This window comes from Equus caballus, chromosome 1, assembly GCF_041296265.1.
Source record: "Equus caballus isolate H_3958 breed thoroughbred chromosome 1, TB-T2T, whole genome shotgun sequence".
NCBI lineage: Eukaryota > Metazoa > Chordata > Mammalia > Perissodactyla > Equidae > Equus > Equus caballus.
In genome coordinates this window covers 36,300,268-36,321,395 of record NC_091684.1, presented here as the reverse complement: position 1 = coordinate 36,321,395, position 21,128 = coordinate 36,300,268, and the positions used below count along the sequence as shown (strand labels likewise).

The 21,128-nt window shown below is 46.0% G+C and overlaps 2 protein-coding genes across 5 annotated transcripts in view; one reads left to right on the top strand and one right to left on the bottom strand.

The window, feature by feature from the left end:
- Positions 1–21,128, top strand: part of PDE6C (phosphodiesterase 6C) — an 89,876-nt gene that overhangs the window by 21,749 nt on the left and 46,999 nt on the right. The window contains exons 1-2 of one of the 3 annotated variants that reach the window (XM_070261779.1): positions 18,346–19,163; positions 19,265–19,742. In XM_070261779.1, the coding sequence (XP_070117880.1) occupies positions 19,284–19,742 (459 nt within the window). In that variant the 5' untranslated portion in view covers positions 18,346–19,163; positions 19,265–19,283. Of the gene's footprint in view, positions 1–18,345; positions 19,164–19,256; positions 19,743–21,128 lie in introns of those variants that run through there. The other 2 variants (XM_070261778.1, XM_070261777.1) reach the window with 2 other exon arrangements.
- RBP4 (retinol binding protein 4) lies at positions 2,457–13,113 on the bottom strand. Of its 2 annotated transcripts, none has more exons than XM_023655349.2 (6): positions 10,908–13,113; positions 10,693–10,820; positions 10,440–10,576; positions 10,186–10,292; positions 4,227–4,439; positions 2,457–2,753 (listed from the first exon to the last, which is right to left on the bottom strand). In XM_023655349.2, the coding sequence occupies exons 1-6, from the start codon at positions 11,461–11,463 to the stop codon at positions 2,716–2,718; spliced, it is 1,179 nt and encodes a 392-aa protein (XP_023511117.2). In that variant the 5' UTR covers positions 11,464–13,113; the 3' UTR covers positions 2,457–2,715. The 2 variants fall into 2 exon arrangements, with proteins under 2 accessions (XP_023511117.2, NP_001075420.2); NM_001081951.2 differs by having other exon boundaries at positions 11,145–11,404.

Here is a 21,128-nt window from a genome sequence, read left to right as displayed (position 1 = left end):
CCCTCCTGAAGCTTACTTACCTTCTAGGCAGGGGGAGAAACTAAACAGAAGTCAATAAATAATATAGCCTTATGGAGTGAGTTAACGTCATGAAGAAAATAGGACATGACAGCAATTTAGCTGGGGTGGGGAGAAGCCTAGGAAGACCTTTCTGAGGGGTGAAACGTGGGCCAAAAGTTAACCACAAGTAACAGCCACTCATGTGAATCCAGGGGAACAGGGCTTTGCAAGAGAGCAGACACTGGGGCAAAGAGTTATTGTGCTTGTGGGACGGAAAGACTAGTGTAACCAAAGCAAAGCAAACTATTGGTGAGCATCCTTTGCATTAGGCACTGACCTTGATGCTGGGACAGAGGCTGCCCTGCTGGAGCCCATCTATTGAAACCAGAGAAGTTACAGGGCTGGATTCTGTAGGGCCTGGGAGGCCCCCATAGAGAATTTATTCTGTGTTTAATGGGCAGCCACCGGAGGTTTGCAATTGGGGACTGATCTGACCTGATAGATGTTTTTAAATATTACTCTGGCTGCTGGGCAGGCAATGGACTTTGAGGAGCAAGAACTAAAATGGAGACCAGTTAGGCAGCTGCTGAAGTAGAAAAAGAAGTTGGGGAACTTGGAGGTGGGTGGCACCAATGGCGTTTGTGAGAAATATCTTGGGACATACTTTGGGAAGGTGTAGCCAATATGATTTATTGATGGACAGGATGTAGAATGTGTAGGAAAGAGAGGATTCAAGGATGACTCCTAGATTTTTAGCCTGACACTGGTCGGATGGTGGGGCAGGCAACAAAAATGGGGAAGACTGGGAGAAGAATAGGAGTGGAAGAGCCAAGAGTTTCATGTTGGGCATGTAAGTTTGAAATCCCGGTGGGAACCAAATAGAGAACAGGCAGCTGGATGCAGGGCTGTGGAGCTTGGGCCTGAAGATACAGCTTGGGAGTCATCAGATAGTGTTTATAGACCTATGGCTTTGTGAAGAATCCCTGGCAGAGAAGAGTCGGGGAGAAGCCAGAGCCAGAGAACTCAGGGACATGCCATCACTTGGAGGTTGGTCCAATGACAGGAACATGCAGGAGCTCAGGGCCTGGCACGTCGTAGGTACTCAACAAATCTCTGTTGCCAAGTAAATAAACACCAGTAGTTGCCATCACTCACGGAGTTTCTTGAGTAGCTTCTGAAGTAATATTTATGGTGATCACAAGCTCGAGCAAGAGGACAGAGATCTTTTGTCCATCTTTAGTTAATCGATTCAGTAAATTAAAGCTGTTTTGTGAAGTGACGCGTGGCTATCTCATGGGTCTCTGGGGTTGTCATATGAAGCTGAAGAGCCGGGCCCTGACAGCCTGCTGTTCCATGTGATGACAGGCAGAGCTTTCCCACGCACGGTCACCCGTCTCCTCCCTCCTTGGTGGAAGAACAAAGCACACGGGGTGGGGACCCAGGAGCCTCCCATGGGCCCTTGATATGCCAGCATCCAGACAGAGATCTCCTCACACACGGGAGAGCAGTGCCCTTCCCCACCTCCCAACACACTTCACAGCCATGAGCCTGGCATCCCGGTGTCTGCACAGCTCCTAGTGCTCTAATCGAATCCCCACTGCAGCCCATCAGGCAAGTGCCGTCTCCCCATATTCCACAAGAGAAGAGTGAGGCTCAGAGAAGCCATGTAACCAGCCCCACATCACACAGCTAATATATATCTGAGCTGGATTTTGACTTAAAACTAAGACTCTGTGGTACCAAAGACAGATTCTTTTTCAAGAAGAGAAACTGAGGTTCCTGGGAACCCCTGGGAAACTGAGGCAAACAGCTTTGCTTGTGGTTATATACTAATGCTCACAAGTGCTGCTAATGGTGTGGGACACTGATCTGCCCCAGTCCCAGCTACTTCCACCTCCACCTACCCCCGTTCCTGCACACTCCAGGTAGGGGGCACCCTGACCTTCCTCCAGACCTGGCTTCCTCTCAAGGGAAAGGGCCTCCTCTCCCTCAACATTTTGGCACATCTGAAACAAGTAGTGAATAAGTGGTAGCAACCATGTAGGCCTGGGGGGTGTTTCTTAGAGCTCATCCAGACCCATACCTCTCAGCCCCTCGAACCCAGCGGTGGGTGAGCCTGCCATCCTGCCCACCTCATGGGCCCAGGGCTGACCGAGGCCTTGGGCTTGCTGGCCTGGCCTAGCCTACACTCACCTCCTCTTTTCGCCTTGGTGCCTTCGCCAGTCTGGTAGTTAAGGTCTTCCTGGGTTAATGAGGAAACCCCTTTTTCAGGAAGTTGGGAGAAGCCACAGTCATTAATAACGGAGATTAGGCACCAGAATTGGCCAAAGATCATAAAGAGCCAGGAGGGAGGGAAGAACGCCTCCTGGCATATGAACATACACCCTACCCAACCACCGTCGGGACTTCTCACTTTGACACACATGGGAACACAACTAAGAACCCAAACCATAGGAAACGGGTGACTACATTTTAATAAATCAAAGTCTGGAACCCTAAGCCTCAAAAGGTCCCTTAGAAAACTCCAGTAAAGACATACATCCGAGGGCAAATAGATTCACTTATTCCCACATACATTTTTATGTGACTGAAGGTTTTATGTTTACCTAGGGAAGGGGAGAAGAGAGGGCCAAACTAAACTAAGATAAATAGAGTTGAAGGCTGAGTAAGAGTTAGTGGGAAGTTTTCAAATGAAACTTGACATCCTCGATGTTGCTACAAAAGGTTTCTGTCTGATTTACCATCACAATAACCTGAAAGATAGAAAACGAAGCCATTAATGACAGAATGATGGACCCAGTGTTTGATGTAGATAATGAATATCAGGCTACGCTTGGCTTTATTCAAATACTTTTTGTAAGGTTATATCTGGATGTGGCTGTAATTCATAAACATCCCCACGGCTGTTTTTAAAACTCTTTGAATTTCTCTGGGGAAAATGGGGGCTGAGTGAATAGGACCTGCTGTATGAAGTAGTGTTCTTTTTATTTGTCTTAAATTTGCCCCACTGCATTTCAAAGGGTTGGGGGCACAACCTCCTATTTCAGGAAGTGGAGGCCAAGTCATCCTGATCTCAGCCACTCTGTTACTGGTCTTACAGAGTGGTCACCAGGTCCTGTATCATATATCACCAGGTGGTGCCACAAGAGGTTTCAGAGTCACAAAAAAACCTGGGCTTGTGTCCAATTCAGCTACCTATTGAAGATCTTGGGCAATTTTCATAATCTTTCTTAGCCTCCATTTCCTCATCTGTAGAAAGTGGATAATCAGAGCATTTACTTCGTAAGGTGTCTCTGAGGATTAAGTGAGATGAAGTGGGAAAAGGGCTTGGCCTGGAGTCTGGCCAAGGTGAAATCCTTTACCAGCCCTTCATGTAGGCTGCCCCAGGGTAAAACAGCAAAACCTTTCTGATTTATGCTTTTGGTCGGGGTTCATATCCATTTGGTGTAGTGCAGGTCAGCCAGTTAGATGACCGATAGACAAGTTCAGTTTTGTCCCTTTTTTCCTACATTTTAGCATTACCCTATTTGGATTCTGAAACCCAGTTTCCCATGAGTGAGTGAGTATCAATTCAAAATAGACTGCCTACTTTCTTCCAGACTGTTCTTGGTTTTTAAATCAAGATCAGACAAGGGTAATACCTATAAAAAGATCCAACAGTTGTTCCAAGGGATCTCAAAAAGCATAAGTGAGGAAAACCAGCTAGTCAATTTAATGGTTATTTGGTTCCCTATTAGAAAAAGAGCATTTATTGAAATCATTCTCTTTTGAATTTGCTACAGTGATGTCGCTCTTTAAGTTTTACACCAGTGGCCATGTTTGCTGCCCAGCTCTTCACTGGGACCACTCAATCCCCAAACAATATTAAGTCAGTTAAAATGTTTTTTTGGGCAGTGTAGCCAGGGGCAAAATCATGTGAACACAGACTGGGCCTAAGGGAGTATAAAAAAAGGAGGAGAGTGTCCCCTGCAGTTTTATTTAATTAAAAGAGCCAGGGTTTTGGAAAAAGGCCTCTGCCCGCTCCCTCTGCATCAGCGTTGTGGTAAGGCCAGTGGAAGATGTGGTCAAGAAGGACCACCAAGACTTGGGCTCCAAGGGGACTCCTAAGACTCCCTATTTTCTCCTACATGCAGACGAAATGTGTCTCACTGGCATGCGGGCCCAAACTCTCTAGCCAATGACCCCTCAGGGAGAGCCAGGGGTGCCCTGCCCCGGCCTCCACTTACCGTTGTGAGAGATCAGCCTGTACTGCCTGGCCAGGCACAGCTCCTCCTGCCTCCGCCTCACGATTCTCTGCACTTCTGGGGGAAAGCCGTTCGGGTCGCGGGCAAACACGAAGGAGTAGCTGTCAGCACAGGTGCCATCGAGGTTTAGGAGGCGGCAGGAGTACTGCACGGCATAGGTGTCATAGTCCGTGTCGATGATCCAGTGGTCATCGTCTGCAAGCAGAAAGCCAAGAGCCAATGCCGCTCCCGCCGCGGGCTCGGATGTCAGGGAAACTCACCATGAGGCCCGAGAGACCAGTCACTTCCTGAAACTGGTTTCATTTCACTAGGAAGCAGGAGATGACGGGGAATTCTGAGAGCTTTTATAAAATTGGGAAAATGAAAAAGGACCTTTTTCTCCTTTACAGAGAAAAGTCCTGGGGAGGGGGGGACCTCATTCACTTCAATGAGTCTCTCTCACCCTGACAATAAATGTGATAGTATTTTTCCAAAGAACAATGCAGAATGCGGGCCCATCAAAACCACAAGATGGAGCTTTCTACTGTTGTCTTCTCCATTCACCCTCCAACAATATCTCTGCCTTTGTGGCTGTTGTCTGACGGCCACCAACTTATTCCCAACATCAGGATGTATCTTTTGCACTGATCTGTATTAGCTAGTTCCTGGTCATCTCCCTAACCACGTGGCCCTCCTGCCTCTCCAGCCACTGGAGGACGACACTCTGATGATCTGGTTCACGGTTTTTCTGGCTCCATCCTAATTCTGGCCTAGTAACCTGACTCACTTCTGAATGCTGGCAAAAGACAGTAGTTTTTGCCTTGGGGGCACAAGATGCCCACCCTCCAACATCAGACATTCTTTCTCAGAGCTTGTATTCTTGCCCCTGAAGGAGGTAGAGCTGAGCCCTTGAAGAATTTACATTATTCCTGAGGCTGGGATGTAAGCCATGAAGAATAAGTGTAAACAAAGGTGATAAAAATGTCAACAAAGGCAGGATTAGCGGGAAATAACATTAATGAGAACGTAGGTGAGAGATTTGCTATTGACAAACAATGCTCGAGTTTATCCAAATGCCTTATATTTGGTAAAAAGTGCTACATCTCTACTTGATTTAACATTCTCCACCACATATAACCATGACTAGGCCTTTCTGAGCACTTAATTATGTGTCAGTTACTGTGTGGGCACTTTCCAGGTTTTCTCAATTATTCCTCAGGTCAACCCAAAAGTGCACACTATCATCCCTATTTTATAGATGAGGAAACTGAGGCACAGAGAAACTAATTCACCCAGGATCACAAAGAGCAGGACCGAAGTGGGATTCCACCTGAGTCCAGAGCCCAGATGCCTCACCTCTACACCACATAGTCTGCAGGCAATCAGTAAACGGATGGGACAGGGGACAAGAAACAAGAAACAAAAAGCCTTTGTGTCTCCATCTCACACCCAGGGCATGGGCAAGTATTGCGCTCTGCTCTAAGCCGTGCTCCATGCTGGATGAATGCGGAGGAACCTAGCTCCCCCAGCAGGAGAGGGTGAAGGGAGATCTCTAACGCTTGCCCTAAGTCACCTCTGGGTACACCTCTTGGTTCTGAGAACCCCCGGGGCGCTGGCCTAGGAGGGGTTCAGCCCACACTCAAGGCCTGCAGGAGAGCTGCAGAGGAGTGGGTGCTGGTGCCCCCTCTTCGGCTCGCTCCAGGCCCACCAGGGGGAAGAATGAGCCGTCCCTGCACCTCCCAGGCTTTCCCACAGGGAGAATGTTAGAGGCCAGGGGTAAGGTACCCAGACATGTGACAGCTCAGAAGGGGCCATGCAGTTAGTCAGCAGATGGACCAGGAACAGAAGCCGTGGGGCCACCTGCTGGGCTTCACTCGAACCACGCACTTCCCTCACAGGCCTCTGGGCATCGGGGCAATCTTCCTCCTCTCCAAATGAAGTCTTTCTTCCCTAGTTGTGGGGCTTGCTGTGTTGGTCACAGGCCCCCCCCAGCAGCCTGCTTGTCAGGCACAAAAGCGGTCTCCTTTAAAACGTTACCCAGATTCATGATTGAGGTAGCTATTAGCTCAGCAAATCTGCAGCTTATTATTTATTTTTTTTTCCAGAATTGTCGCCAGAATGTGAATTCTAACATAGGAACTAAGTAACTTTCAATGCTTGGTTTTAGGAAAATTGACTACCGTTCTTGATTTTAAAAGAAGGCCTAAGTTGGTTTGGTTTATCTCCAGGCTTTTTTTGGCCAAAGATTCAGACAAAGAATTTAAATCATAACAATCTTTACCAGACTCTCCCTCCTAAGACAAGAGATGAACTGCCCGGGGGCTGCTCGAAAGAACGAGCTCGGCCCTCCAACCTCCTCACTCCCAGCAGCTGAGTAGGGGGGCCGCTGGAGAGCCAGACACCCCCAGACATTTCTGGACAGCAGCTATCTGCACATAGTACAGCTATGGAGAGAGAGCGATCAAGGCAGCGGGCGTATGGCCAGGAGCCCTGACCCCCCACTACCATCCCAGGAAGTGGGGTTACACTGCAGCTGTGTCTACACTGTACCCACACAGAAGGGTTCAGAGGTTTTGATTGCCAGTCCAAAAGCCAAATAAAACGCCTGGTAGAGGGAGCTGTCTCTGGTGACTTGGTTCCCTTGAAGATCTGTCATCCACTGCAGTGGGCCTGGAAGGTGTCACTTCAGCTGCCTACACCTGTGTCCTCCAATCATCTAAAGCGACAGAACCAGGTGAGAAGCACCCTGCAGTTCTCAGGTCTAACTGTCCAGCTGATCTGGATGGTGCGTGTGATGCTATTCCTGGCTAATTGCCCCCCAAAATCCAACAGGCCCCGGCAAAGTGAGTGGAGTCCGAGCCTTGAAACCCAAGCAAGCTGAAAGAACTCTTTGGACTGAATTATCTAGAGAGGTGTTCTCAAGCTTCATTGTGCAGAAGGAGCATACCCAAGGAGCATACTAAAAATGCAGACTCTGGGGCCCCACCTCAAGAGACTCTGATTCAATAAGTCTGGGTTTGGGCCCACAAATCTGCATTTTTAACAAGCGCCTCGGATGATCTAGACGTAGGTGGTCCAAGGACCTTGACTTAGAGGACCTCACGTGGACAATCAGGCCTGCATCGTTTTTGAAAGGGCTCCTTTAACAGCAGAGTGAGAGACTCTATCTGGAAGGTGGACAAAGGAGATTCTTTGTCCAGGTCTTTCTGGAAGAGCCCAAAGCAACGATGCTCATAGCTAGTCTTGGTTGAGCGCTTATTATGCATCAAGCTTTCTTCGTGCATTACTTTAATTAGTCCTCCCAACAATCTTATGAAATAGGGACTATTCTTTATCCCCATTTCACAGCTAGGAAAACAGAAGTTCAGAGAGACTAATCAATGGTGGAGCCTGTAAGCAACCAAGATCTGTTGATGGCGGCGTCCTTCACCCCTGAGACATCCTGCTTGCTGCTGGTGGGACTAGGGCAGAAGGAGGCTGGGACAGAGCATGCCCAAGGCTGGGGCCATGTCAGAGTCTAACACTGAAATTTGATATTCAACTGTAGAAAATTATTCCTTTAATTTTAAAATAATTTGACAACAAATTTAATGAGCATTTGTTCCTGAGCTGTTTTCTCCGCACAAGTGTGCCTCGTTTTAAACATATCTGTGTGGTGAAATGCAGTATATGATGAAGGGGAGAGATCAAGAACGCAGGCTACTCTTGGAGGCCTTCGCATCCTCCTGACCAAGCCAGTGTATAATGCTAGACCAACGTCAAGGAAGGAAGAAATCGGCACAGAGGAATGAAAGAGGCTTTGTAAAAAACCCTCAAAATCAGGTAAAAGACAGGAAGGTAGAAGCATTAAATCATACAGTTTGTGGGGTACCTGGAAAACAGAGAGACCGTTCCTGCCCTTTGACATCCCCTGGGAAAGGGGTGTCACTAAGTGCCACTAATTAGCTGCATGCCCCTAGGCTAGTCACTTGTCTAGTGTGGGCCTCAGTTTCTTCACTTGTAAAACGAGAGACTTGAACCTAATGGTCTTTGCGGGCCCTCCCATCCCGGACCCAGAATATAAAGGTATTATTTCATGATAGAGGAGATAATAAGCAGCAATAATATCACACACTTACAGAGAACTCCGGTCTCAGAAACTGTTCTAAGTGCTTTCGGCATATTAACTCATTGCATCCTCATCACACAACTCCGTGAGGTAGGTGCTATGATCACCTTCTTTTGCAGATGAGGAAACTGAGGCACAGAGAGGCTAAGGAACACACCCAAGGTCCCACAGGTAGTGGGTTGAGTTAGGATTTGAACTCAGGCAGTCTAACTTTAACCCTGCATGCTTAACCACTACACAGCACTGCTTCTTTTCTGAAAGGCATCTAAGAAGGAATTTATCCTAGGCCTTCCATAGAGTAGTTATCTCTTTTAGTATCAATAGCAATCACTTTCAAGATTTCAATAGGGTTTTTTTTCCAAATGAAATCCTAGATAGAATCTCAACGTACAAGCAGTAAAAGCAGAACTAAGCTAGTTTGGCAGGGGCAGGCAGAGGCAAGAGGCAAAGCCTGCTTCCTCACTGGGTCCTCTCCCACCCTCCCCAATGCAGTACCGACAGAATCCTAGCCCTAAAGGAGTGCGTCTCAAAATGCTATGGAGTACTGCGTGTTTACATTTTCTAAAAATTAGTAATTTTGTACCTCCTGGTATTGATTTTTGTAATCCATTATCAGAAAAGCATATCTTTTATGCTAAATGATCCACGTTAGGAAGAGTTGCTACATTATTTGAAATAATTTTTATTACTTCTAAGGAGAAAAGTTTTTGCCCCTTGTTGAACAGCGAGTCCATCTGTACAGTGTAAATCAATACTGAAGACGCAATTTGATAAAAAATGCAATTTCATCTAACACAACTTTAGAGAAGTCCAGGAGTATGTGCCAAGTGTCGACGGGCTGCATAAAGGACACTTCCGCCCTGGATCACTGAGCTAAGAGAGTCCCCTGAAGAGCTCCCTGGGGTCTCTCTCACAGGAGAGCTCAAACAATGCTTTGTAAAAGTTGCCCTGTATTAGGAGTCCCTGCTGTTCAGGGCCACTGAATCCTGGCCTGGGAGTTGGAACCCCTGGCTTCTAACACTGGCTCTCACAGACTCATCACATGACCTTGGGCAAAGCACTTCTCTTGGCCTCAGTTTATTCGTCTGTATTTTGAACCCCCTTTGTAAGGCTAGCTCGCCATCTCTAAGATCCCATGATATTTACCCCCTGGCCTGCATTATTCTCTAGGTACCAAGTAGACTCCAGATTTGAAACTTAGGAGAAATGGGAAAAAAAGCAGAAAGAGCATGTAGATATGTGTTCTCATCATCAAGCCAATTTTTAGGATACTCTTCCGAGAGTCCTCAACACCCTGTCCCCCATCTGAGCTTCAGTGCTTGGGAGAAGGGGAAGAGGTCACTGCCACCCAGAACACTGTGCCTGGCTCAGAATCTCAGCCTTGGCAGGCAGGGCACCCGAGAGGGAGCCAGCTCTATGCACAATACCCGCTACATCCTCGGATGAGGGTCTCCCAGCCTCTGCTGGGGCCCCAAGTAGTGACGCTGTTGCACGGATTGAAGATACGGAAGAAATGCAAACCAGGTTGAGTGGTCATGTGGGCGGTCTTGGGGAGATGGGAGGTCTAAGCATGGAGTGGCTGACGGGAAAATGGCAGAAAGAGGTCACCTGACAAGCCCAAAGGTCCTTTTGAGCTTGGGCCAGGTTTATTGAGCTGCGGGGGGTGTGGGGGGTTGGGGCGTGGCGGGGAGGGGCACAGCTACTCCCAATCTCATCCCCCTAATCTCAGGCCCTGCTGAGGTTTCCTGCCATTTACAGACCATTCTTCCCGAGGGTGCCATTGGAGAAGAAACGCAGCGATTTGGCCAGGTAGGTCCCCGTCCCCAAGACAGTCCTACTGAGCTGACTACTCACTTCCTTTCTGGAGAAAGGACGCTACGCCCCAGTACTTCATCTTGAACTTGGCAGGGTCCTCCGTGTCTGTGAAGGTGCCCACCATGTCTGCGCACACGTCCCAGTTACTGCAAAAGCCAACGGGATCCTGAGCCAGGCCGGACAAAGGGTTTCCTCCCTCCATCCCAACCCAGGTGCTCCGTTCCCTCCCCAGTCAGGGTTTGGCACCTAGCCCAGGGGACACCGCAGCACAAAGCCGCCCAGAGGCCACTGACTTCAAAAGACGAACTCGGCCCTTGGCCGTGGCGCTCATCTGGCCATACTCGTCCACGGAGAACTCAGCGACGATATTGTCCTGCAGGAAGAGGCCCTCGGGGTCCTTCTTGGCCATGGCGTACCAGGTCCCGGAGAACTGCGAAAAAGATGAGAGCGGGGCTTGGTGTCTGGAAGCGCACGGCCGCCGCCGGGAAGTGGGGACGCGGGGGACCGGGGACCCGGGCCACGGGGGCCACCTGGGCCGATACCTACGCGAGCCTTGTCGAAGTTCTCCTTGACTCGGAAGCTGCTCACCCGGCAGTCGCGCTCTGCGCGGGCGCTACCCAGCGCCGCCAGCACCACGAGCGCCCACACCCACTCCATCTTGCCCAGGATTCGCCCTGCGGGAGACGCGGCGATGAGCGCCGGCAGCGGGACCCCCCGGCCCCCAGTGCCCGCCCGCGCGCCCCCCCCGCGCCGCCGCTCACCGTCGGGAGCTCGCGCAGCCTGGCCGCGGCGTCCGGGCGCGCGTGGAGAGAGGCGAGCGCGCCGCGGGGCCGCCGGGCGCTTTATAGCTCCGGCGGGAGGGGGTCGCGCTTTCGCAACCGCGCGGGGTGAAGGACCGAGGGGGAGGCGCCGGGGGCCGGCGGGCCAGCCCTTGCATAACGCGCCCTGACTCACCGCCGCCCGGGTGCAGGGAGGGTCCCTTTGGGCGACAGCCTCACCTCCAGTGCCGTCTGGGGCTGGTGGAGCTGCCGCGCGGGGTGGCCTCGGCGGAGCCCAAACTCTCCAGCGGCGACGAACCGCGGGAACAAGTCCTGGCCTAGTCAGCCAGCCGCTGTGCCAGCGGCCGCCAGCTGCGGCCTGGGGTGGCCACGGGGCCCAGTTGCTCTGGCTGGAGGCTCCAGTCGGCCTGGCGGGAAGACCTCCGATGCTGCCTTGTGCGCTAGTGCCCGCGCCCCGGCCGTGCCAGATTGGACCCTTCGCCCTCTGAGGGCCAATTGTGCAGGGGTTTGGGAATATTTCGGCCAAGTAGTTTTTCATTTTATAAAGGATGTATTTTACTCTCTTTCAGGAGAGTTGTGGTGCCTTCTGGGTCAATATTTGTTCTTTAGTTTCAACATCTTTAGAAGCATTAAAACCCTCTCTGTTAAATATTCTCCAGAAACGCAAGCCTGGTCAGGACAGGAAATATTTTAGCAACCTTGGTGGTCGCCTACTTAACTCTGTGGCACCTCGCTCAAACCGCTTGGAAGCACACCTACCAATTGTTTATGATGCAATTTTATTTCAAAGCCATAGTGGAATTTTGTTTTGTTTTCAAAACAGCTAGGGTGAATTGGCGAGAGTGGACAAGAAGGGGGAGGGGAGCAAAATTCTATAACGTCAATGGTCAGTTAAGTTAAAATGCTGTGACTGGTTATGTTATTTTGCCCGAGTGATGGCACGATTTACTGACCATAGTTTTCTCTCTCCATTCAGAGTTATAGAGTTCCTCTAATCTGACCAAGTAGTCAGAAGATGCAGCTTTTGACTGAATGAGAATTAGTCTTACGGCAAAGAAGTACCTTCTTTTTGTAAGATTCCTTGTATACAATGTCAGTTGTGTCTCCATGGCCCAAACTGGAAAGAACCAACATGAATTTGGACCATTTTGCTACAGCCAGACTTGAAATAAGAGAGGGCAGAGGAAGTGAAGGGTGGCTGGCAAACAGAGAAAGGAGTTGATTGGTCCGCAGACCAGCTCTTTCAGGGATTGGGGCTACTTCTGAGTCTCAGAGGTGTCTCTGGAGTGCCACTGATGACGCATTTAAGTCCTTACTGCCCAAGAGCTTGGAAAACTCTGTTTCTGACCAACCAGCTAACTAGGAGATCTTCTGCTTAGGCCAGTTTTATCACAGGATACATAATCCCAAACAGCTCAAATAATGTCAGCTCCAGAGCCACTTCTCCAGGGACCATGTGTGTGGCCGTACATCTGGTAGTATCTATGCACCCTAGGTGAGAAAGGACTTTTGAGCATCTCTCTAGCTTGGATCCCGTCTTCGACATTCCAGAGTAGAGGTCCTCCAGCTTCTGCTCCAACACCTCCATTGATGGAGAGCTCCTGGCTGAGCCCAACTGCCTTTGCACAGTTAATACTGCCAGAAGAGCTCTCCTAATACCCCGAGCCATTTCTCCTGGAACATATTTTGGTGGTCCTTGCACACACCGTATGTTGAATAAATGTAGGTCATTTCCGTGCATTTTTATGGGGACTGTTTTTGCAGCAACATGTTTTCATTTATTTGTTAGATGCTTAGAAGTTGGTGTAACTGTTCCTTCTCTTCTCTCTCTCTCTTTTAATGATAAATCATGAACCTTGGTGTCCCAGATACCAGCAAAGAAAAACAATTTATTTTGGCATTCCCTCCTGAATTTCTTCATGATGACAAATACGTGAATACAGGTCAACTGATGTTTTTAACTTCGATGCTTAAAAATTTAGCCTCATAAAATAATTTTTCAAATATGCATACATTATCAACAATTATATATATGTGATATCAGCAGGAAAAACGTTCATAGTGACTACTTCTGTGTGATGGGGTTAGGGACATTTAAAGGCTTTTCAAAAATTTTGCAATCTTTTGTATTTTCCAAATTTTCTTACAGTGAAAATGTATAATCTGAAAATAAAACAAATATTCTCTTTGCAAACATTTTTCTTTTTCTTCCAGAAATAAAATTATGTTTTAAATTATATCTATGGATCGTAGATAATATACACAGAAGTTCATTTCCTTCCCATACTTCATGGAGAGACAGACCATATTTCATTCATCTTGGTATCCATCCCTCCAACTTTTCCATGGGATTTATCAAGAGACTTGCACATAGTAGGTGCTCAATCAATAAATATTCATTTAATTTGTTTTACTGAAATCAGTCACTTTAGGTAAGCTTCATAAAATATTTATTTAAAAAGACCTGGTCAGAGATTACTCTTTCTAAAATATAATTTCTCAGGATTGAGCACTTCTGACAGAGGTGGCTAGCTGTTCTTCCACCAAAAAATTTGCATCCGTCTTCCATAGTGTAGCTTATTGGGAAGAAGCTGCCCTGCCAGAGGACACCTACCCGCCTCCTGCAGCTCTATAAGGCCATGTGCCTAAGTTTTGGTAGATGGGATGTGGACAAAAGTGCTGCGTGTCACTCCCAGACAGAGCTTATAAAAGCTGCCCGTCCAGTTGTCCTTGCTTCCTGTCTTCCCTCATCTGCCTGCTGGTGGAGGCTTCATCAGCCTGGGACCCCACCAGTGATTCACTTGATTTGAATGAGAAATAAACTGCCATTGGATTAAGCTGCTGAGATTGGGGGCTTACCTATAACAGAAGTTAGTATTACCTTAACTAATACAGCAGCAAACAAGTCACTAACTCCCGGGAAACATTGAAGAACGTTTTACCATAATTGAAAGAACAGCTAATGGAAGAAATTTATGTCCCTACCCTCAAAAAGATCAAGCATTTCCAACCAGCTCCATTTTACAAACTGACATTTACATCCACATCCTGACAGAGAGGCCAAGACAAATGAAAAACAAGGAAATTGGGTAGCATTTATCTTCTGACTCCATTTAAAAGATGCCAAAATGATTGGTGGGAAAATGAAAAGATTAGTTATTCAGCCAACATTTTCAGGTAGAAAGAGTCAAACTAATTTTTTCAGTAAGTTTTTTTCAGTGGATATAAACCCATCAGTCAGTTTCATCAATTTAGTTGAAAATAACATGGATCCTACCAACTGAATTATCTCTAAGATACCTGGTCATACTAACCAACTAGGTGTAGGCAGAGACTCTTGTTAGAGCAAATGAGCAAGGTGAAAGGGCCCTTTGAAGTTGGCTGCCAGGATGTGCTTGAAATCCCTGCCTTGAAAGGATGCCTTTTGGTGATGAATAGTGGTAGGAACAGCTAATTTGGCTCAGGTGGAGCTGAAGAGTGGATTCAATATAATGATCCAAAATTCACTGAGTTAATCCAGGATATTATTGTTAGTTTCACATTGGTACTTCAACCTCATAGGCATATTTTTTGACTGTTACATAAGCATTACTTCCTGTAGAAATAGTTAACTGTAGTGGAAAATTTTAGCAATGATGGAATTAAATATTACATGTGTTCGTTAATATAGTATATTACTGAAAAATGTAAACTTGTTAAGTAGAAAGTTTAAGGTAGTTAAATCATTCTTTGGTATATTCGTAGGCTTTTAAAAAGAATTTCCTGGAATTTTCATTTAACTCTTGTATTGTTGTTTAACATTTTGTATGTCTAGATTTTGAATTCCTTAAAGGAAAGGTCTTTGTATATTTCTCTGTAGCAGTTAGTAAGATGTCTTGTACAACTTATAGGTGCACTGTTTAATTTCATCCTACTTAAACCGGTAGTTTTGGGGTAGGTCACTATTATTTACTAGCTACGTGAACTTGAACAAGTTACCTAATTTCTCTGTGCTTCCATTTCTCACCTGTAAAATACAGATAATAATAATACCTACCTCATAAGGTTGTTGTAAGAATTAAATGAGATACTATGTGTAAGGGTCTTAGAAGAGTTGCTGGTACAGATTATATATTATAATGTCAACTATTTTTTGGATGAATTTTTTATTATCATTACCTTGGGGCTTATATTTCTAAAAACATTCTGTGTAAATAGAATGGAGTTTTCGCATCGATTTAGTTGTTGTTTCAGAGATGTTTTATCTAAATAAATGATTGTCAATGTCTGTAAAATCTAAGATATTGACCTTTTTCCTCATTCTGTTTACCAGTTGATGCTCTATTAAAAAAAAAATCTCTGCTTTAAATGAACTGGAAATGCTGACATAAAAATTAAGCAGTGAAGTTTAACAAAGTCAACAATTATTTTATAGTGTGAAAAAATCATTCTAAGTGGTCTGTTTGGTAATTTTTAAAAAATACTACATTTTCTTAAATTTGGGGGTTTTTTAATGATTAGGACTGAACAGCCAATAAGAGACACAAAGGCCTTGTCAGCACAGGCCAAAGACTCTGCAAGGACCCCAAGGAAGAAGAGCCGTGGGGATGATGGCACTCACTCAGGATAGGAGAAAAGGAGAAGGATTTTGTGTGTATGTGCTAAAAGACAGGCTTCCAATATTTCCCTTAAAAAAAGAAACTTTGTCTTTATAAAATGTCGTCCAATACACAAAGCAGTCACTAAGGACCCCTCTTTTCTGCTTGCTTTTCCTAACTGATCAATTGCCTAGTCCTGTCAATTGTTGCCTGGAATTATGTCTTACATTTTCCCCTTTCTTTTTCATTCCCAAGCAACCTCACTCATAGCTTATCAAAATAGCCTTAAAAACTTTGTTTATGAATGAATGAATTTCTTTATTACATAAATTATGTGTATATTCATTGTAGATACTTTAGAAAAATCACGTAAGCAAAAAAGAAGAAAAAATTAATGTGTTGAGTCCCACCCCTTTGAAATAATCACTGTTAACATTTTGGAATATGCACCTCCAGATATGTGTGTGTGCATGTGGAATTGTACTACAATACTATCTTGTAATTTACTGCATATCATAAATATTTGTTCATATTAATAGGAGTATTAATATAATAGGATTATTAATAAATGTACAGCTTCCTATTCTATGGATATAAGGCCATTAATTTACTCAGCCTCCGAGTATTGAATATCTAGGCTACTTCTAATCTTTTTCTTTTATAATCACTCTTTTGATGAACATCCCTGTAACTACATTAATCACATATATTCTTAATTATTTCTGTAAGATAAATTCATAATAGCAGAATCGCAGGGTCAAAGCCTATACACATTTTTAGGTATTTGATAATGAACCAAATGCAAGATAGCTTCTTAATCTGTATCCCAATGTCCAATATTTCTTTTCTCCAATTCATCTCCTAAGTACAACCAGATTAAGTTTGTAGAGAAGAACCCTAATAATGTCATTTCCTACCCCCAAAACTTTCCAGGGTTCAAAATGCTCAGTCTAGCCTTTGAGGCCCCTGTAATCAGGGCCCACCCCAACTTTGCAGATTCATCTTTCACTGTTTCCCCTGTTACTCTACACTCCATGCTATTGCTTCTGCTGATACCACCACCCGGAACACACTCGATTTACCCTATCTCCACCCGCTGTAGATATTATCCTGTATCCATATCCCATTTCTATACCATGCGTACTCTCATAGTCCTATGAATGTACCACACTTCTGGGATTAATCATATTCTGTTCTATGTTTCATAGCTTTTTATATTCTAGTCTTATCTCCCTTACTACACCACAAGTGCTTGCAAAGCTGGGACCAAGGCTTTGAATAATTGTCCTCTGCCTCCCCCGCAGTAGAAGTGTAACAGTCAGGATTGACTTGGTTATGCTGCAGAACAAACAACCCTCATATCTCAAAGGCTAAAAACAAAAGAGGTTTATTTCTCACTCATGATGCATGTCCATGTCAGGTGTGCAGGGGGCCCTGTTCCATGACATCCTCACTCTGGGATTGAGGAGGCCCCTCCATCTGGAACTGATGTGGCTGTAGGGAGAAGGGAGAGCTGGAGGGTCTCACACTGGCAAGTAATTGTTCCTACCTGGAAGGGACATTTATGCTCACAACCCATAGGCCAAAATTAGTCATGTGGCCCTACCAAGGCAGGAGGGCAGAGAGTATAATCTTCCTACATAACTAGGAGGAGAGGAGAATCAGATAAGGGGGAATATGAAGTCTCTGCCACAGGAGCTGGTATGGTGTCTGCTTATAATGGACAATCAATAGATGTGTTCAAAAAATGAGCAAATGAGTGAATCCAGAAGTAGTTATAAAAACAAAAGAATGCTGACTATAATAGCGTATGTTTCATCTTTAAATTAATTTGCATTTCTATGAGTAGAGGAATATTAACATATATGGGTTTTTTGGTTTTTCCTCTTAAGTATAAATCTGCATATGAAATACAGAGATGTGTTTTTCTCTCTGTTTAAAGAGGGAAGGATGGAATCGGGGAACTGTGAGCACACCACACACTCTTGAGAGAAGTAGGAACTGCACCGTAGCTGCACAAAATAACTAGATAGAAAGAGTGTCCACAACGGTGTTAGAAGAAGATGACAGTCCCATAGGAGGGACCATCAGGTGACTCAACTCCTTTGTCTCAGGAGATAAACCTCTGCATTATTCTAATTGTAATGAGATGCAAATAGGATGTTATGAAGTAAATAGTAATCTGAAGAGGACCTTCTGGAGACCAGACGCGGGTGTGACAGAGGGAGGCGCAAGAAAAGGCATGTGCTTAACAAGGCCCTCTGAGGTAGTGAGCGGCCTCAACCACAAGACGTGACAGCTCCGCAAATGCCAGTTTGAGTTCTGTCCCCCTGGGAAGACCAGGTTCTGACCAAGAATCTCTCATTTCATGACCGGGAACCAGCAACCTCAACGGATCTCTTCTTCTTTTTTGTCTGATAGGACTCTTATCACTCCAGTGAGGTAAACGTTAAGTCTAGAGAAGTAAACGACACCCATCGGGTTGCTATTTTTGAAGTGGACTTAAACATGGGTATAACAATAACTTTTAGAGTCACTGTAACGTGTGTTTTCATTCAAGAGGATCTGTTATATAATGTTTGTAGCTTTATTGAAATGCTTAAAAGACCTTGACTAAGTTTGAAATTAGCATTTAAATATTCAAGGAAATTGGTTCATGAAGTGGGTAGTTTGACTTATTAGTTGCATAATAGTGTTTAAATATTTGGGAAAATGTGCTTAATCGATGTAAAAGCTTCATAAACTGAACATTAAACAAAACTAAGTAGTGGTAAGTGTTCTTTCCACTCCAGAAGCCCCTGAGACGTTAAAGATCCTAGCAACAGACAAAACAGGTTTTATCCAGTAGATTTAACAGACTGTACCTTGGAACAAAACTGCATGAGGTCTGGCTATTACTATTGAAAACAAAATCCAAACTAATATTCCCAGCAGGAAAACCCAGTTAGCAGCTGCATGGGTTGCCTTTTACGATCATGTTTTTTGACAAGGATTATTGTTGAAATTGGGGCTTGATTAGGCTTGGCCCACAGGCAAATGTTGTGCTATGTTCGCCTCTCCAGAATAAGCCCAAGGTTTGTTCCTTTAAAACACTTCTAAGGTCAAGCTTTTAAATGAGGGGAATTGAGAGGTGAGGGCTTTAGAGAAAGAGTAGTCCAAGTAAGCTGGAAGATCATAAGACTTTTAAGAAAATGAAAGATTAATATTCCATTTTATGTTGCATTGATGCTAAAAAGCTTCCGTTTTCCCCAAAGGTTGATTAAAGTTGCCATATAAACAAACACACTTCCGAGGTCTAAATAGTTTCATTACAGAAAGCTATCATGAAAGAACAAGTCAAATTGTCAATCTATGCTGATGTAATATAATTAATGGATATGTCCACGATACTTCTTGCGGTGGAGAGCAGCCAACGTTCAATTATTTTTCTGAAATAGTTACTTCGACTTGCCACTTGGCTGACTGAGCTAAGATGCTCTAAGGATTCTCTAGGGACTTACGAGCTAATAATGCTTAGGGATTTCGTGACCTGAAGAACTCGTTAATCCTGTGCTTCCAGAATCTCATTCTAAGCCAGGACCTTCTGTCACATCCCAAGTTACAGGCAGTTTGAAAGCTCTGCTAAGCAACCATTCCGCTGGGCCTTTGGGGATCCCACGAGGTACTACTTAGGGGTTCTTCAGTAACTTTGACCAGGATGTATTTCCTTCTTGGCACTATGCCCCGGGTAGTACTCTGAGGGTCTTTCTTTCTGAACAACAGCATCAAGGCAAGCCACGCCATGGGTGACATCAGCCAAGAGGCCGTGGAGAAGTATCTCGAGGACAACCCTCAGTTTGCCAAGGAGTACTTCGACAAGAAGCTGCGGGTGGCGGCGCCAGGAGAAACCTCTGAGCACAGCGGGGCCTTCCCGGGGCTGACAGCGGCGGAGGAGGCGGCCCTCTGCGCGGAGCTGCTGCTGCTGGTGCAGGAGGAGACGGGCAGCGCCGAGCTGACGGCGCACAGGGCCCTGCAACGGCTGGCGCAGCTGCTGGGGGCCGACCGCTGCAGCATGTTCATATGCCGGGCCCGCAACGGCACCCCCGAGGTGGCCTCCAAGCTACTCGATGTCACCGCGACCTCCAAGTTTGAGGACAACCTGGTGGTCCCTGACAGAGAAGCTGTGTTTCCATTGGACATCGGGATAGTGGGTTGGGCGGCTCACACGAAGAAAGCCCTTAATGTCCCAGATGTGAAAAAGGTAGGTGACCTGAAGACAGTGGGGTGGAGATGAGGTGATGGCCGGTGGGGGAAGAACAATGGGAAAGAGAACTGGGTTCAGGGGGCCATGCTTGTGGCTTTGATTGGCCCTAACCTGGGGAGTGGGGGCAGGAGGGAAGAGGAGCATCCAGGCAGGGAGCCGCCAGATTTAGCAAATAAAAATACAACATGACCTGTTCAATTTGAATTTCAGATCAACAATGAATAACTTTGTAGGGTAAGTATGTCCCAGGTAGCGTTTGGTGTTTTATTGGGCAACCTCCCTGGGCCTGGTACCTTCCACACCTGCTCTCTTAGAGCTCCATGCTCTGGGCACTATCCTTCTGAACAACACCGCAAAGCAGGCTGCCAGCTGCGGAGATCAGCCAACAGGCCAGATGCCAAGACTCTTGAACTGCTCCCCACGCCTCTCACTCCCAACCCTTTGAAGACACTCATTTCTTTGGGATGGATTGGCTCATAAATAGATTCTTTCAGCTAGAGACCAAATGTGCAAAATGAAAAAATGATTCCATTTGAAAGTTCAGGTGTTCACATTGAGATCACTAGAAATGTGAGTTTAGGTAATGATTAAGTGCAGTTGACCATGCCAACCCCCCATAACTCAGATCTATCACGAATAAATTCCAAGCATGTAAATAGGACATTTGGACCCTTCCTAAAACAACAGCATACTGTAGAAATACAAGGCATTGTCATGCTCTTTTGAAAACAGAAAAATTAACTCTTTCTTCTTACCACTGCAATACATGTTCATTTTAGACAAATTAGAAAATAGAAATAAACAAAAAGAAGGAAATGCAAGTCGCCCATAATCCCTCTGCACAGCAATAACCATAGGCACAGCCTGGAGTTTCTCCTGCCAGCCCTTTTCCTACACAGGGACCCCGTTATTATGATTTACTGTTAACAAAAGGGGAGACGTCGATTACGATGGAACGGAGTTGAAATGCTTTCTGTGCCGGGGTTTATTGCTTGCTTGTGAAGGGGGCAGCTGGAGTGGGGAGGATAATACCCTACGTGGCTCCTGAAGCTGATTACAGGAGGAGGGCTGCACAGATCCATAAGGCGCAGGAGCTGTCAAACATTAGCAACACTCGGCAAACAACCACCGGCCAGCCCTCAGGGGCAAGGGTTGTCGTGGGCACCATAGGGTGCTCAGGCCTTTACGATCCCTCCCTCCAGTGAGTTTAAGCTAGTTGAAGTTGGCTTTTGAGGCTGACCACAGCTGCTTTAGGCGACTAAACTGATTCGCACCCTTCAGGCAAAATTCTCTGGACACCAGTTAGGAGGCTATGCCCACACACCCTGAGGTTTTCTCATGGGAATACACTTCTTGCCAGTCTCCAAGGGAGGCCATCATGAA

Bases quoted from the DNA above. Each gene is read 5' to 3' on its own strand.
- RBP4 (XM_023655349.2), bottom strand. From the start codon at position 11,463: ATGAAAAACTACTTGGCCGAAATATTCCCAAACCCCTGCACAATTGGC. The intron at 10,293-10,439 runs GTCAGTGGCCTC...TGGCTTTTGCAG, and splicing joins GGCCGAGTTCGTCTTTTGAA to TAACTGGGACGTGTGCGCAG. The intron at 2,754-4,226 runs GTAAGTGGAGGC...TCTATCTTTCAG, and splicing joins CAGGCTGATCTCTCACAACG to GTTATTGTGATGGTAAATCA.